Source organism: Helianthus annuus, chromosome 13 (genome assembly GCF_002127325.2).
Source record: "Helianthus annuus cultivar XRQ/B chromosome 13, HanXRQr2.0-SUNRISE, whole genome shotgun sequence".
NCBI classification, from domain to species: domain Eukaryota; kingdom Viridiplantae; phylum Streptophyta; class Magnoliopsida; order Asterales; family Asteraceae; genus Helianthus; species Helianthus annuus.
This window is the reverse complement of record NC_035445.2, coordinates 92773081-92791264: the sequence shown is the minus strand read 5'-3', so window position 1 is coordinate 92791264 and position 18184 is coordinate 92773081. Positions and strand designations below refer to the sequence as shown.

General features: G+C 37.6%; 3 protein-coding genes across 4 annotated transcripts; 2 read left to right on the top strand and 1 right to left on the bottom strand.

Moving 5' to 3' along the window:
* Window positions 1-1942: 1942 nt before the first annotated feature.
* LOC110898685 lies at window positions 1943-2638 on the top strand. The gene is made up of 2 exons (XM_022145509.2): window positions 1943-2118; window positions 2229-2638. Exons 1-2 carry the CDS (start codon window positions 2027-2029, stop codon window positions 2464-2466), a joined length of 330 nt encoding a protein of 109 aa, XP_022001201.1. The 5' UTR covers window positions 1943-2026; the 3' UTR covers window positions 2467-2638.
* Window positions 2639-9208: 6570 nt separating this feature from the next.
* On the top strand, window positions 9209-12669 carry LOC110898686 (elongation factor 1-alpha). 2 transcript variants are annotated; one of them, XM_022145510.2, is made up of 3 exons: window positions 9209-9405; window positions 10940-11411; window positions 11522-12669. In XM_022145510.2, the coding sequence occupies exons 2-3, from the start codon at window positions 10950-10952 to the stop codon at window positions 12407-12409; spliced, it is 1350 nt and encodes a 449-aa protein (XP_022001202.1). In that variant the 5' UTR covers window positions 9209-9405; window positions 10940-10949; the 3' UTR covers window positions 12410-12669. The 2 variants fall into 2 exon arrangements, with proteins under 2 accessions (XP_022001202.1, XP_022001203.1); XM_022145511.2 differs by having other exon boundaries at window positions 9301-9405; window positions 10936-11411.
* A 1201-nt stretch (window positions 12670-13870) lies between these two features.
* Window positions 13871-17806, bottom strand: LOC110898687 (vicilin-like seed storage protein At2g28490). Its single transcript, XM_035982069.1, has 6 exons — window positions 17169-17806; window positions 16134-16315; window positions 15977-16057; window positions 14710-15102; window positions 14171-14634; window positions 13871-14134 (listed from the first exon to the last, which is right to left on the bottom strand). The coding sequence occupies exons 1-6, from the start codon at window positions 17779-17781 to the stop codon at window positions 14035-14037; spliced, it is 1833 nt and encodes a 610-aa protein (XP_035837962.1). The 5' UTR covers window positions 17782-17806; the 3' UTR covers window positions 13871-14034.
* Window positions 17807-18184: the final 378 nt, after the last annotated feature.

The window sequence follows — 18184 nt, the reverse complement described above, 5'->3', positions numbered from 1 at the left end:
AAACGAACCGAAATTAACCGAAAGTTGGTTATCGGTTATTTTTTTACCATCGATTAACCGAAATTAACTGAATCGAACCATTTATATTTTCATAGATTTATAACTTTTATACCTCCATTTCATGTATTTCATGATTTATATTTTTATTTCATGTATTTATACCTCCATTTTCTTTATTTATACTTTCATTTAATGTATTTAAACCTCTATTTCATGTATTTGTATCTCTATTTCATTTATTTATACATGTATTAACCGAACTGAAAGCCGACAAATTAACTGAATTAATGAACCGATTAACCAATCACTTCGGTTGCGATTACAGTTAATACTAATAATCGAACTGAACTTAACTAAACCGTACACACCCCTAATGTGAAGCCACATCTCCCAACCTAATAATTTCATAACAAATTAGAAAATTAGAAAACATTTATAAATTTCATTTTTCTATCGGCACAACAAAAGAGGGGGAAACTAATGTGAAACCCGTGAATAAAGATGCAACGGGTGTAAACTCAAAGTACAGCCCACCACCCCTTTTGCACACCCCTAGAAATTCTCCCCAAATTTAATGATTCATTTTGGCTAATTCTATACACCCCCCTCTACCTGATTATACCCCCTTGTGAGAGGAAAACTAGGGCTGTAAACGAACCGAACGAACACGAACAAGGCCTTGTTCGTGTTTGTTCGTTAACGAAATAAATGTGTTCACGAACGGTTCATGAACACTTATCGAACGAGATTTTATGTTCGTGTTCGTTCATTAAGGAAATGAGCGTGTTCGCGAACGGTTCACGAACACAAATAAATTTGGCAAACGCGACGAAGGATAAAGGTAGATGGCTCAGAGAGTAGCACCGGAACTTGAATCCCTTATTGTGGAACGGAGGTTGACCGTATTCGCCGATGTAAATAATGAGAAATGAAAGGGAAATGGTGCATAAACAAGGTGAAAGAGGGTTTTCTAGTTTAATTGTTAGGGTAATAAAGTAAATAAAAGTTTAATAATATAAAAATTATAGATAAAATATATGAAAGTATAAAAATATTCAATTAAAACACAAACATATGACCATAAACAAACGCAAATGAACGAATGTTCATGAACACCTTACCGAACGTTCACGAACACAATCGAACGAACGAGACCTCTTTTCATGTTCGTTCATTTAACTAATCGGACGAAATTTCTTGTTCATGTTCGTTCGTTTATTAAACGAACGGACATAAACGAATTTCCCGCCGAATGGTTCACGAACTGTTCGCTGAACGTTCGGTTCGTTTACAGCCCTAAGGAAAACTGTCGGTCCCACGCAGGCCCCACCTATAAGTATGTGAGAGAAGGGGGGGTGAAAAAAGTAGATATGGGGGTGTAGAAAGTAGCACCCTTCATTTTACCCCCATTAAATACTATTCCCAATTATTATTATTATTATGATTATGATTATGATTATGATTATGATTATGATTATGATTATTATTATTATTATTATTATTATTATTATTATTATTATTATTATTATTATTATTATTATTATACTGATGGGTGTGGTTCCGTCTCGCAAAGAGAGATATAGAGTTCGGGGAGGTCAGGAAAAATTCTCTGTGCGACCCGAAGCTGAGACAGGGGGGTGTCCCCGTCGGGTTTCCCCTCCACGTCGGCTTCCCGTTGGCCTTGCCAAACCCATACCGGACTGTCTTAATATTACTGCTCGGAGCTATATCTGAGGTTGACTTCTCGATCGTCATGAGACCGTACCCCCTTGCAACGCGAGAACTAGATAAAATCCGTAAACTCTCACCCCTCGTCAGGTTTGAACCCAAGATTACTGCCCGATTCGTCCCTCCACCCAAATATCCCTTGAAAATGACCCAAACAGAAATCAAACCCGTGTTACCACTATTATTATTATTATTATTTATCATTTCCCTTTCCCCCCTTTTTAACATTTCATCATCATCGTTACCTTCTCACACCTCAATCTCAATCTCCATTGATTGAAGAAGACGAAGAAGAAGAATGCAGTCGATCTTCAATATCCGCTCCGCCTACGGCCTCCCTCTCTGCCTCTCCGGCGTCACTCGCTTCCATCACCTTTCTCTCTCTACACAGTCTCTCTCTCTCTCTACTTATCTCTACTTATCTCTATTTCACAGATACACACTCACACACACACGCGCACACATTTTTTTTGAGGTTTTTGACGTGTAATTTGAAACAGGATTGCAGATCATGATCGGAGACGGAACGAGATGAAGCGAGCGAAAACGGAGAACCGAAACGTGATTCCGGCGGAAGAAATCGACGGTGAGGTAACAGAAATTGAAGTAGTTAGGATCAGATCACCAGATCTGATGATGTTTAACCTCGATAATCATGATCATGATGATGATTGTGATCGTGATCATGATCAATCGTCACTTTGTTACTCTGAATCTTGTGCAGCTAAAGCTGCTTAGGAGTTAGCGGTTGATTTTTAGGGTTTAGATCTGTTGTGAATGATGTTCGTGTGATTCGATCTGTGAAATTGGAATCGAAATCATGATGATGATGATGATACTTTTGTGTTTATGATCTTGTGAATTGTGATCCATTTGCAGATTTGTGATGTTGAATTGTCATTTGTCAGTGTCTGCATTGAATTTGTTCTTGCAGTATTTGTTTGTGTGCCTTGAACTATGTGTTGCCAAAATATCTTTAAAAAGATAACCAAAATCATTTTCACAAAACAACAAGTACAAAATATAAATTATGAAACATGCCCTAAGTCCCGCTAATCCCCCTACGTCACGACACTTGATTTAGTGGCGTTACTACCCTAAAACATGGTCCCCGTTGTTTTACCTCACTCTCTTTTTCTACATACACACAACTCTCTCTGTCGTTCTACACTTATCATACTTAAACCATCGGGTAGTCCTCAACTCAACTCCTACCCATTGAGCCCTACCTGCACCACTGGCGGCGGTGTTTGGGTTGCGGGTAGGGGGTACCCGCTTACGCCCATTCACCCCTTATATGGGAGGTGTTCGGTTCAATTGCAAAGAGGGAGTATTTTGTGTAGTTTAGGTTTGGTAGTGAGTAAGGATAAAGTAAAATTCGCTATAAAAAACATAACTCGAAGAAAAAACAATATTAACACGACACGAACCTACACAAAGTTAGATGGTTTCGTGTTTAACCTTAAAAGATTTCATGTCTATAAAAGGTCGGCACGTTGAACCCTGTTTAGTTTCGTGTCTTAAAAGTTAAATACATGTTAACCTGTTAGGACACGCTTGTAAATTTAAATAAAAAAATGCATGGGGCTCCTAGTTTTAATTAAAAAAAAACATCTGGACGTAGAGTTTATATATTTAATAACAGGTCGTGTTCGTGTCTTAACATGTCATTTTGTGTAACCTGTTTATTTTCAGGTTCATGTTTGGAAAATCAGACACAATAAGATTTCGTGTCATATTCGTGTTTATTTGTTTCGGATTCGTGTCTTAACAGGTCGGGTTGACACGATATATCAGCCCTACTTGCAGAAGGCAACTTGAATTCATCAAAGATCAACAAATAAAAAACAATAAATAGTGCTACACGTGAGCTAGTAAGAAAGAAGCAAAACATCCATCCAAACCAATAGAAGATAACTGTAGATAACCATTGACTAAGAAAAGAAATAAAGTATTGACTTCTTCTAGTCCAACAAATGAGTTGGTGATTTATTTGATCTCACGGGTTGGCTTCCTCCATGGGTTACCCGGTTCGTATAACTCCGGGCTCGGATATGTTGTTTCATTTTGTATGCCTTATCTTCGCGTCGTGGTGTGAAAGTATACGATACAAACGAGTGTGAGATACAATTCGTTGGTGTTCCAAGTTTCATGTTTAAGACATCAACCATATACGTAAGCACGCCCTTTTTTCGGTATGATGAATGCAATGCTACATTGTTACATTTAGTTGATTAGAGGTTGGATTGAAAGAGCCATTTTAAGCATAATCATTCAAAAAAGTTCATTTGGAATGTGACTCACCCTACAATTTCAATGCATTATTGGGATGTTAATATCTTTCTAGCAAGTTGCAAATTCTTATTGTAGATTGATTGTTAATTGACTTTGGGAGTGTTGGGTCACTAACCACATAGGGCCAAACCAGATAGAGCCCGAAAATATAAAAATGTCCAGCCCGGCAGCCCAAATATGAAACTGGCTAGGTCCGAGTGAGTTCCACTCAGGCGGTCACGATTGGTTGTGTTTTGATGGTTTATTGGTTGGACGGTTAAGAACAATATGTTTCAAATAAATAAAACATGTGTGAATGTAATATGACTTGGTATCAATACATATGTGTTTATTGTTGTGTGCAAAGAGTCGTGTATTGTTGATTGGTTTGCCTTAAGCATATGTATGACCCATTGGTCTAGCGATTAAGCGGTTAGTCCATCAGACTAAACCTTTGTTAGCGTGTTTGTATGTATGTGTTTGCAATGCTTATGATGCATTATTGATGAAGCACTCCATTGTTGCCGCATCATAAAAACTTGTTATAACACCATTGGGGTGTGCTTCGACTGCATGACGTCCTTGATACATGAATATGTTCGGTGTTAAAGCGTTTTCTCAAACTAGTGATACTCAAAATTTTCATGTTTTGGATAAGTTGGTGACGTCCTGAGCGGCTGAGCTATCGTATTTTAACTAGGATAATGTCATTCGGAGTTGTCATTACTTCGGCTTACCATACGACGATTTAATTTGTCATGGTCCAGATGTTCGAATTTGTTGTAGTCCAAATACTATCATTCTAGTTTACTTAGGCTTATATGGTAACGTCAAGATAACACATGTTGTCGTACTCCCTAGTGTGTTGAAAAGTGTCTCTTATTTGTTACTTTAAAAGGGGAACGAACCGTCTTTTGCATAGTTAAATACTCCTATATATTTGAAAAAAAAAAACAACAAATATAGATTAAGTTAGAGTACAAATATGAATATTTTTTATTAACACGAAGGTATATACATATTTTTTGAACGACCAACAAAATAAAAGTCTGGCTACCCGAGGTGACCCAATGGCAAAAGGTGATCACATACGCTCTTGAACGTAATGCGTCTGAAGGCCCACTGTGATAAAACTCGATTGAGATCAGATTTGAACTTGAGACCTATGGGTACAAATCCAAATCTCCACTTCCACTCCAATGACAATTAAGTTATGGTTCATTGGCATATAACTATTAGATAACAGAGATACACTATGTAAGGTCTTCAAACCATACACCTCACAACTAGATATCATCACAAAGTAAAGTTTTAAATTGACTCTACGAGTTTCCATATAACACAGCGGAAAAACTTAAATAAGGTCAACATCAAAGACTCTTATTATGTTATAAACATTTAAATCTCAAGTTCATATAAGACTTCACTAACCATCATATGCCCAATTCAGTAACCATCATATGCCCAATTCGTCTTGTTCTCAAAGTCTCCCAATATAACTTCCATTCAGTTACAATCGGGTCGCCGTAAGTCATTTTAAGTCATGGGTAACGAATCCATGATTTCTTGTCGTTCCGTTAATAAAAACCTCGTCGAGACAATCCATTCAAATATCTTAATGGTAAATTTTGGGATATTACACACTAAGATGATGATTTGTATTTTGCTTGTTGCTACCAAAAAATTGAGTATTAAGATGATGATTTGTATTTTGCTTGTTGCTACCAAAAAATTGAGTATTACATGATTATCTTAGGTCATCCAATTGTCTGGACACACACAAGAAATAACTAATACTCATATGTGAAAGTGGCTATTTAGTGTGTGATGTATGAATTCATTATTATCCGAAGCATTCAAGCTGGAATGAAAACTGTGTCAGTGGCGGATCCAGGGGTGTTTTGGGGGGTTCCCGGGAACCCCCTTAGTTTGGAAAAAATGACAAAAAAAAAAATAGTGGAAATTTTGTATGATTTTAAAAAAAATACTGAGAATTAGTAAAAATCTACCAAAAGAAACTTGGTGGGAAAAATTCTTGGATTTGCCACTACTGAGAACTATAATACCTTCAAACGTCTGAAGTTGTGGTACTTCGAGTGTGTTGCTAAAAGCCTAAGAGAGGGTTTACATGTATGACCCATCAAAGTGTCAAATAAATTAAGTATATGGAACGTGTTAGTTGACATTTTAGTCCAAATAGTTTTTTTTTTCTCAATTGTGTCCCTAAGGTTCCAAAGTTTTTGTCATTTTCGTCCATTTCGCTAACTCTATATAAAAATCCTAGTTTTAGTCATGGGTATTTTGGTCGCTTTACATTTATATATTGTTTTTTGTCACTTTCATCGAAAACCATTTTTATATTTATGTTTTCTGATCATTTATTATAATATAATTATAGGATGAGGATCATTACAGAACACTAACTATTGCAAGAATAAAAAGAACAACTCTAAAACACTAAATTTTGAGATTTAAGTTTCTTGTTTTTTTTTTATTTTATATTTCTTACATTCATATGTGTATTATATATACATAAAAAACCATATTTTTTACCTACACGTAGCCTACATTCATGTTGGTAATTTAACTACACACAACCTACATATGTGTAGGTTATACAAAAAGTGAAAATTTTCCATATTTTGTTTTGAATTCTAGTGTAAGAAACAAAAAATCTCACATTTGCAACATTTTCATTTACTTTTTAGGTTTTTAGGATTAAAAAATAGGTGGTTCATTGTGTTCTGCGTGTTCTCGTAATATTTTGTGTTCTGCATAGAACCTTCCCCTATAATTATAATTATTTTTATTATATGTTTATATATGTAACACATACACCACCATATACCCCCACCCTCATATTCATCTCCACCACCATCCCCAACCACCCACCACCACCATCACCTGCCACCACCGTTACCAACCACCCCACCACAATCACTATCTACCATTACGCACCCCACATTCACATCCACATCCACCTCTATCAACAACCACTACCATCACCACCCAGGGCCGGTTCAACCATTTTGGTGGCTCAAAACTTGTTACAAATTCGAGGCCTTTCTCTAGATTAAAAAAATCAAAGTTGGTTGATAATTAAAGTCAAATCGATTGTTATACAATTTTTTTTATTGATAACTAACGTCAGATCGATTGTTTATAGAGTTCATCCCAGTTTTGTTTTTTGTTGATAACTAAGGTGAATGTGTAAGCCCAATGTTACACTTATAACTTTTTTTTAGAAAATTGAGGCCCTATAGATTTTAAGGCCTAAAGCCCTAGCCTCATTTGGCTTGGGCTTGGGCCGGCCCTGTCACCACCACTACAACCACTATCACGCCACGAATGCAACCACCACCACTAGTCACCACCGTCATCACCATATTTGTTCTCTCTAACATACTTATTCCAATTTATTCAAATTTCCAAGAAAACGGGTCGAAATCGTGTGCGGTGGGCACAGTTGAGTTGGGGGTTCTTGTTGTCAGTCGAACACCATTGCAAATCTATTTCAGATCGTGTTTGGTGGGGACGATGGAGTTGGGAGTTACTTGTTAAGATTTAAAGGGTCTGCTAGAGGTGATGACGATGGTGGAGGTGGGTGGGAGTTAGGGAGAGGAAGAGAAAGAAGAGAGAAGAAGATAATAGATAGAAATTAGAGTGAAAGAGGGAGTGAGGGGGTGTTGGGTGAGTTTTAACATGTGAAAAAAAAGTGATTAAAAAGTTAAAAAAAAATCAAACAAAACAAATTGGTAAATGACCAAAATGGCCATGAGCTAATGATAATTAAGGTGCTGCTTGTTTAGCTTTTAATGAGGCTTTTAATGGTTCAGACATGTTATTGGTTCAACACTTAATGGTTCAAACATCTTACTGGTTCAACAAAGTTGCCAAACAGCTCCTAAGTTATATACAGATCATTACTCATCTTATACTAAATATCCTTATTAATAATGTGCTTGCCGTTTACACGTTATTCTTATGTATACAAACAACGTTATTATCATGGACTATAACTTTAAGAAATACTAATCATTAATCATAGACCAATATTTAAACTTGAGTTAATTACGTTTTTCGCCCATGTGGTTTGTTCAAAATCACTATTTTAGTCCATTAGTTTATAAATGACCAAAATAGTCCATGTGGTTTCACTTTCGTAACTATTATAGTCAACCCTCACTAATATCATCCTGTTATTCTGTTAGTTTATTTAAAATGACCATAGTGCCCTTGTTATTAAAATTAAAATAAAGAAAGAGTTAGTTACGTTTTTCGTCCCCATGGTTTGTTAAAAGTAATCATTACCGTCCATTAGTTTAAAAAATTGCCAAAACAGTACCCAAACTTTCACAATTAACTTCCACCTTCAACTCACTAACAATTGTGATTAATAGCTTCATTTATCTACTATCATTTACTCTACTCTTCACTCTTTTTGTTTCCTCAAATCCAACCGGAAGATCACCTGCTCCGACTCGACACCCTCTCCACTTCATCCATCTTCAACATCTTCCACCACCACACACACATACCTGAACGATGACCTCCTCCACCACCCATCTTTACCCTCACACCCCATGGCCATTCTCTTCAACCAAATCATCAGTCAACTCCTTTTCTACCGATGAATTCTACCAATTCCGACCACTACACAAGGCACCGCCTATACTTCTTCTCCACCACTCAAGTATTTTTAGGTAGGTCTCAAGTTTTCCTACTGACGTCAATTGTGATGAGGAGCATTAGATGGCTGGATCTGAAGAAACTGGTATAGTATAAAGTAAAGTGAAGGATACTAGTACTATTTTAACAATTTTTAGCACTAATGGATTGTAATGGTTATTTTTAACAAAACAAAAGGACAAAAAAAAAAACTAACTCTTTCTTTATTTTAATTTTTTAAACAAAGGTATTATGGTCATTTCAAATAAATTAACACAATAACTGGATGACGTTGGTTTGGGTAGACTCTAATAGTTACGAAAGTGAAACCAATTTTCAAAATAATGGACTGAAATATTAATTTTTGATAAACTATAAGGACAAAAAAAAAACGTAATTAACTCTTCTTTAAACTGGTAAACTTTACTCTCATATTTCTTTTAATGGAAATTAATCATTAATCATAGACCAATATTTTTGTAAACTTTACTCTCATATCTCTTTTAATGGAAAAACATAAAAAGAATAATAATAACCGGCTAGGGCATTAAAGTCGAATCCACGGCTGATGATAAAAACAATACAACAAACCCACAACCGTCAGATCATTTAATCCAACGGCTCATAGAAAACCCTAACCTAAACCTTCGTCTCCATCGATTATAAAGTCTCTTTGCAGTCTCCATTATTTCTTAACATTTTTTCTCATCCTCTAATCGCCGATCATTCCCCAAGGTATTCAATCGTCTTCATCTTCTATCTTCAATCGCTTTAGTAATCTGTATTCTATCTATTCCGTTTGTTTATATCTCTATTTTAGGGTTTGTTGATGAATCAATCGGATACAGTTTAGTTAGTTGTTGTTGTTTGAGCTTATGTGTTGTTCAAGTTACCTGAAATGATTTAATAATTGTTTTTAGTCCGTTTGTTTTAAGCAATTTGAATGGATGTACAGGCTGATTTGCTCATGTGTTGGTTCTGTTGATTGTTTAGATCTGTAATTTAGGGTTTGTTGATGAAGCAATCGGATACAGTTTAGTTGTTGTTGTTGTTTGAGCTTGTGTGTTGTTCAAGTTACCTGAAATGATTTAGTAATTGCAATTTGGATAGATGTACAGGCTGATTTGCTCATGTGTTAGTTCTGTTGATTGTTTAGATCTGTAATTTAGGGTTTTTTGTTTATGAATATCTGTTTGTTGATATTACTTGTTGATGAAGCAATCGGATACAGTTTAGTTGGTTGCTTGAGCTTGTGTGTTGTTCAAGTTACCTGAAATGATTTAATAATTGTTTTTAGTCTGTTTGTTTTAAGCAATTTGAATAGATGCACAGGCTGATTTGCTCATGTGTTATTTCTGTTGATTGTTTAGATCTGTAATTTAGGTTTGTTGTTTATGAATATCTGTTTGTTGATATTACTTGTTGAAGAAGCAATCGGATACAGTTTAGTTAGTTGTTTGAGCTTGTGTGTTGTTCAAGTTACCTGAAATGATTTAATAATTGTTTTAGTTTGTTTGTTTTAAGCAATTTGAATAGATATACTGATATACAGGCTGATTTATTTATGTTTTAGTTATTTAGCTTGTTTTGAATGATGAATTTGTTTTTTTAGTATGCTACGTTTTCATGTTAGCTATGATTTAGAGCTAGATAGTTTTGTTTTTATTATATTTATGAATTCTTTTATTTGAGGTTATTGATTTTATATGAAATGCTGTGCACAATTCATTATCTCTATATACTGTATGTGTTGATATAAATATGTTTTCATGTAAAGCATGGTTTAGGGCTAGATACTTGCATTTTTATTATTTTTATGAAATTTTATATTTTGAGGTTTTTGATTTGATAAAAACTGTATTTCCAAATTCTCTCTATATACTGTTTGTATGTATATTTTTGTGATGCATATATACATAATGCTAATATTAAACTGCTCTGAATCTTTTAAAACTGTTATGACTATATAGGGCTGGATAGTTTTTTTTATTATATTTTTAATTCGTATTATTAAGGTTAGTGATTTTATATAAATTATTTTCAATCTCTGTTCTTTAGTATGATAATTATGTTTTTAGTTTACCCACGATTTGAGAATTTTGCTAATTGATAGTTTTGTTCATCATTTTTATATGAATGTCATTCTTTGGAGTATTTAATTTTATGTAAAGCTAGTGCAATATGATTTTATTGTGTAAATGATTTTCTCTTGTGGTTATTTTTGTTAATTATTGTCGGTTTACTTAGATATTTTCATTTGTGTTGTCAGATAACTTACAATGGGTAAAGAAAAGATTCACATCAGCATTGTCGTCATTGGACATGTTGACTCCGGAAAGTCAACCACAACTGGTCACCTCATCTACAAGTTGGGTGGTATCGACAAGCGTGTGATCGAGAGGTTCGAGAAAGAAGCTGCTGAGATGAACAAGAGGTCCTTCAAGTACGCATGGGTTCTCGACAAACTAAAGGCCGAACGTGAACGTGGTATCACCATTGATATTGCTCTGTGGAAGTTTGAGACCACCAAGTACTACTGCACTGTTATCGATGCTCCCGGACATCGTGATTTCATTAAGAACATGATTACTGGTACTTCTCAGGCTGATTGTGCTGTTCTCATTATCGATTCCACTACTGGTGGTTTTGAAGCTGGTATTTCTAAGGATGGTCAGACCCGTGAACACGCTCTGCTCGCGTTTACTCTTGGTGTGAAGCAAATGATCTGCTGTTGTAACAAGGTGATATCTCGTTGCTGTTTTTACTGCTTCTTACTGGCATTATAACTGTGCTTTGTTTTTTTCCCCGGTTTTCTGCCCACCCCTAATTTGTTTTACCTTTTGATTGGTAGATGGATGCAACCACTCCCAAGTACTCAAAGGCTCGATACGATGAAATCGTGAAGGAAGTGTCATCTTACTTGAAGAAGGTCGGTTACAACCCCGACAAAATTCCCTTCGTCCCGATTTCCGGATTCGAGGGTGACAACATGATCGAGAGGTCAACCAACCTCGACTGGTACAAGGGACCCACCCTTCTCGAAGCTCTTGACCAGATCAACGAGCCGAAGAGACCCTCCGACAAGCCACTCCGTCTCCCACTTCAGGACGTGTACAAGATTGGTGGTATTGGAACTGTGCCAGTGGGACGTGTTGAAACCGGTGTGATCAAGCCTGGTATGGTTGTTACCTTCGGACCATCTGGGTTGACCACTGAAGTTAAGTCGGTTGAGATGCACCACGAAGCTCTACAAGAAGCTCTCCCCGGTGACAACGTTGGGTTCAACGTCAAGAACGTTGCGGTTAAGGATCTGAAACGTGGTTACGTTGCGTCGAACTCTAAGGATGACCCTGCTAAGGGCGCAGCCAGTTTCACCTCACAAGTCATCATCATGAACCACCCTGGTCAGATCGGAAACGGTTATGCGCCGGTTCTTGATTGCCACACATCTCACATCGCTGTCAAGTTTTCCGAGCTTTTGACCAAGATTGACAGACGGTCCGGTAAAGAGCTCGAGAAGGAACCCAAGTTTTTGAAGAACGGAGATGCGGGTATGGTTAAGATGCTTCCAACCAAGCCCATGGTGGTTGAGACCTTCGCTGAATACCCACCACTCGGTCGGTTTGCTGTTCGTGACATGCGTCAGACGGTTGCGGTCGGTGTGATCAAGAGCGTTGACAAGAAGGACCCGACTGGAGCTAAGGTGACCAAGGCTGCAGCGAAGAAGGGAGCTAAATGACGGGTTTCGAGTGGTTTTATCGTTAATGAAGTTTGTATGGTATTTTGGAACTATTTTTATTTTTGGTTAAGAATTTTTGGTGAATGGTGTTTTTGGTGCTTGCATTTCTGTACTCTAGCCTCACTTGTGAGGATGGGTGGAGGTATTGAGCAACTTAGTTGCTTGATGACGGAGGTGCAGGTTAACCAGGGGCCAGCTTTTGTTGGTTGATTATTATGTTGAACCGCTATGCTTTTACTAGACATCTTTTATCGTTTCGGCTTTTTTGTCCTACTTTATTTTCGCATGCTTGATTATTTTTATGATCAACTGATGATAGTGTCATAAAACCCACAGAAGGGCGATCAACCAATACATCTGCCATTATTTTTATAACTATGCAATCTCGCTATCGATCGGGATACCCGTTGGGCATCCCTTTCTTGTCTCCTGTTTTTAGTTTTACTCGCCTGCAGGCGCGGGCGCATCTCCCTCCCTTACATGGGAGACGCTTGTTTAATCTCCCTAACAGTCGATGTGGTACATGGTCCACTACCTGATCAGCCAGTTTTGTGAGGATTAAAATGTTTCAACACGAGGGTCAGCCACCTGTTCAACGCGAGAGTCTAACCACCTGACCCAAAAACATGACCCTGGTCGCATCTTCTCTAATCACAAACAAGAAATGGTGATCAGCCACAAAATCCACCTTATCATAAATAGGCCATTGCTTCTGTACCTTCTTCATTCATTCACCTCCACCAAAGATTTATGGATGATGCTCGAAACATAAATGCCTTGACTAATAGATGAGTCTACCATTTGACTCAAACCATCTCCACCGTTGAAAGGCAATACATGGCCAAATTCCTTCAACATATCAGAAACTTCACACGAATGAGATCTTAAACACTGGTATCAAAAACCGCGGGACTTAACAGATTTACGTGGAATGTGATGGTCAATAAAATCAGGCATGGAACCGATTTTCTGTACTAAAGAGCCCTCCATATTCCCTTAAGTAGATAGCATTTGCAAAGATGAACCATGTGACATTCCTTTGGTTCCCCTTCATTTTAAGATTGAGAAGTTGTGGTTTGAGTGTGTATTCCTTGGAGGCTATGGGGATCATAGGCTCTAGCAAGAGAATCCACACTTTACGAGTAGTAGTTCCTTGAACATGAGCAAACCATGCTTCAGAGACAGTGGAGATGATGATTATGCGAACATTAGGACAAGGTGAGTGCTCTTTGATCAAAGATGCCAAGTAATTTATGGTTTAAGCTTTGGGTGTTGCCAAATCGTTAGTTTGAGAGTGTCACCAATGCAACTTTTTGTGAGAATTGCGTAACCTACGACGGTGGCTTGGCTCTGATGCCAAGTAAAACACCTTCAAGTGTATGCAACTGTAACTTTTATTGAAACTGTGTAAGTTTGAGGTTACAAAGGATGAGTATTTATAGAACCCATATTACACAATACTACCTCTAAAAACATAAGACCACACCATTATTATTTACTACAAGAAAAACAAACTCCAAATAAACAAACCATGCCAAAAAGTCATCAACACATAAACACACAACTCAAAAAAACAAGCTCATCCAGAGCCTCCTACATGCCAACATGCAAAATACATATTTTATTTATTCAAAGCTGTTCTTCATCCTTATTTTAGAATCCATCAACAACTCTGGCTTACCCTTGGCTGGATCACCCTGACCCTTACCCTTACCCTTACCCTTAGCCGGATCACCCTGACCCTTACCCTGAGTCGGATCACCCTGACCCTTTCCCTGAGTTGGATCACCCTGAGCCGGATCGCCCTGACCCTCACCCTGCGGGATCTCCTCACCTCCGCCGCCTGGCGATGCTGAAGTCGATGGCAAGATGGTGGATTGAGTTTGAGCGTTAATAATCTTCAACATTTTTTCTTCACTCAACCCAAACGCGGCTGCAACCCCTGGACCCATCATGGTCTGCAGGACGGAACCTTGACCCGCAAGAAACTGTGGCCTGTTGTAGCGTGCGGATGTGGAGAACCCGAAGAACACAAACGGGCTTGACCGTGAAGCCACTTGACAAAACGGAAAGTAACGTGGGATCCAAAACACGTCGCCTTCGTTCACTTGTGCGTCCATTGCTAACGTTCCGTTTGGAAACACGACTTGAATGTTCCCAGTTCCGCTCAATACGACACCGTATTCGGTTGCGGTTGGATTAACGTGTGGTGCCATCATTGATCCCTGTAACGCGTTAACATATTCTGATTAAGAGTCTAAATTCAAGTACAAATGTATAAATATGCATGGCTTGTTTACCGCGGTGAGATTGACGAGATAGACCGCGAAGTCGGATAACTTAAGTGGTTCGTAATCATCACCATCGACTTCGACGCTCCAACCATAGTCGTTTCTGAAATCGGCCTTATCTTCACTATAGATATTATACGCTTTTAAGTCATCATCCTTGTTCTCTCCGAGTAAGGAAACCAAGAGTTTCTTTAACGACCACGTCGACATTTCTGCTTCCTCGTCGGTCTTCTGTACCACGTTGACGATTCCGTTCATCTTCGTTTTCCTTTCATGTGGTCCTAGCTCCAAGAACCGCTTCCACATGTTCGGTCGGTCTGTTGACTTGCCAGAAGGGTTCAAGAACACAATCGCCCCTTCTTGTCGGCTGGATAGCAACTCATCAATCGCATCGTATGATACCTATTTGTACAACAACAATTACAAACTATGTATTAGTTGGGGTTTATTGATAACTATGTAAATACAATGAATATAATTATAAAAAATTAACTAATAAAATCATACCTTTTGACTATGGTAAGTAATTATACAACAATAAACATTAGCAAATGCATTTTTTCTACTTGGAACTCACATTAAAATAAAATACAATAATAAGTATAAATAAAGGCTAGGTAATATATATTTTTTTAGTTATTAGTTACATTGAACTGAAATTATAACAATAAACTCAAACTAATATAATGAAGTGATAATATAAAAAAACCTAATATATATAATCATACCTTCAGACAGTGGCGAATCCAGGGGTGTTTTAGGGATGTTCCCGGGACCCCTCGGTTTGGAAAAAAATGAAAAAAATAGTGGAAATTTTATATGACCTAAAAAAATAGTGAGAATTAGTAAAAATCTACCAAAAGGGAACCCGGTGAAAATAATTCCTGTTTTAGGGGTGTTCCCGGGACCCCTCGGTTTGGAAAAAAATGAAAAAAATAGTGGAGATTTTATATGACTTAAAAAAAAATAGTGAGAATTAGTGAAAATATACCAAAAGGGAACCCGGTGAAAATAATTCCTGGATCCGCCACTGCCTTCAGACTATGGTAATTTACAACACAACGGTAGCTAATATATTATTTCTAGTTAAGTCACATTAAACTTAAATAATCTTTAATAATTATAAAAGGAACATAATATAAGAAACCTAATAAAATTGTACTTTTAGACTATGGTAATTATAATTTATACAACAATACACATTGAACTAAAATTTATTGGTAATTATATTAACAATAAATCCTAACTGATATATTCTTACTAGTTAGTGACTCACATTGAATGCGGTCGCAAGCGTTTGGGTATCGAATCCAGCAAGCACCGACCTCGGATTTGTTCCTCCACCGAGGGAAAACGACTGTAAATCAAAGCGATATTAGCCGATATCAAATGGGAACAAGTAATGGTTATTGTAACTATGGAAATGCAAGTACCTCGAACGAGTTCCAGTCGATGCTTTCGGCTGTGTCAATGCTAGTGATGATATGTAGGCGTTGACCCTGAGCTATGTTGACTATATAGAATGCTGAACCTGCTTGGATTCTGTATAAATCTCCAGCTTTCAGATCTTTTTCCACCAGGTTGTCTTTGTAGATCGATCCGATCCTCGCCTCGCCTACAAATGAAATTTTAATTATTATTGTACTTCTTTTCAGTGGCGGATCCAGGAATGTTTTCCAGCAGGTTCCTTTTGGTAGATTATCACTAGTTCTACTATTTCTTTTTTCCAAACCGAGAGGGTTCCCAGGAACCTCTAAAACACCCCTGGATCCGCACCTGCTTCTTTTAATTTTTTTTGAACAATTTGCCGTTAAAAAAATAAAAAATTCATGTTGTCTGGGACTTGGTAGACTTGATATCAAGACCATGTTTAGAGATTTTGCATTTGCCAATTAACCACCACACTTTGAACAATTTGCCGTTAAAAAAATAAAAAATAAAAAATTCATGTCGTCTGTGGGACTTGATATCAATACCATGAGATTTTGCATTTGCCAATTAACCACCACACCACTGGTGTATTATTGCACTTTCGTAATTTAAGTTGTAGAATAATTAGGATACTCTACAGAATTACCCTACAAGATTAAAATTATATTACTAGATCAAAATTATCATACAAGATCTTTTTGTAGAGTACTTATGATAGTCTACAAGATCAAAATTACCATACAAGAGCATTTTACAAAATTACTCTACAAGATCATTTGTAGGGTAATTTTGATAATTAACCCACGAGTAAATAATTAAGAAAATGCCATCGCATTCTTTTTTTACATTTTCGCCTACCCTACAAGAACATTTTACAAAATTACCCTACAAGATCATTTGTAGGGTAACTCTGCGAATAAATAATTACGAAAATGCCATCACATTTTTTTTTTACCTTTTCGCCCTATTCGTACGTTTTGTACGACAAGGTATTTGTATTTGATCTTTTGTGTAGACTAGACTATATATAATCATACCTCTTTCAACGAAGAGGATCAAACTAGAATCAAGATATTGTGGGATGAACATGCTATCAGGTTCCATAGTAATAAACCCGATATGCATTGGGCTATCTCTAAACCTCCCCCCAACACCCCTCACCACCCTCATCCCACCGGCATCCGTCGCCACCACCCGTTCCGAGTCCGACAATATGTACCTCCTCTTCTCCGTCCACCCCTTCCTTCCTCCACCACCACCACCACCTGGACCATATTCTTCCTCCGGTGGAAACTCCCTTCCCCGTCCTCCACCACGTCCTCGTTGTTCCTCCGGCGGAAACACCTTACGCGCACTCCTATCTTCATCACCACCGCCATAACCGCGGTCTCCGCCACGACCGTAATCTTCCTCAGGTGGGAACACTTTGCTGGCTCTTCTATCTTGTTCATCTTCACCACCATAACGACCACGACCACGACCACGATCACCATAACGATCATAGCCTCCATAGCTACCACGACCGTATTCATCTTCCTCCTCCGGTGGGAAGACTTTGCTGGCCCTTCTATCTTGACCGTTAGCTATGGCCACTAGTGCCATAACAACCGCTAGTAGTAAAAACATCCATTTAGTTGATGTTTTCATCATGTTTGAGTGAATGTGAGTTGAGTTTGATGGAACCCTAGTAGTATAAGTAGAAGGGTTGAGGTGGGATGGGACACGTGTCAATCATGCAAGTATTGTTGTATATGGGTGGCATTTGATTAGAATCGACACATGCTCCATGACCTTAAGAGAAGAGATGGTCTTTGCTTAGTTATATATGCTCTTGCACACATGTCGCTAAGTTTATGCACAAAACTATGACTATTTATCTTCTGCACATTTCTTATCACCTACTTCTTTTAGCTAAATAGCTAATAGCAAGGTTGGAGAACTCGCTAATCGCTAGTCGGCCGGTGAAGTGGGGACTAGCGACTACTCGGGATTACTCGGGATTAATCAGGATTAATCGGATCGGGTTTTTTATATGTAATTTTCAGTTTTATGT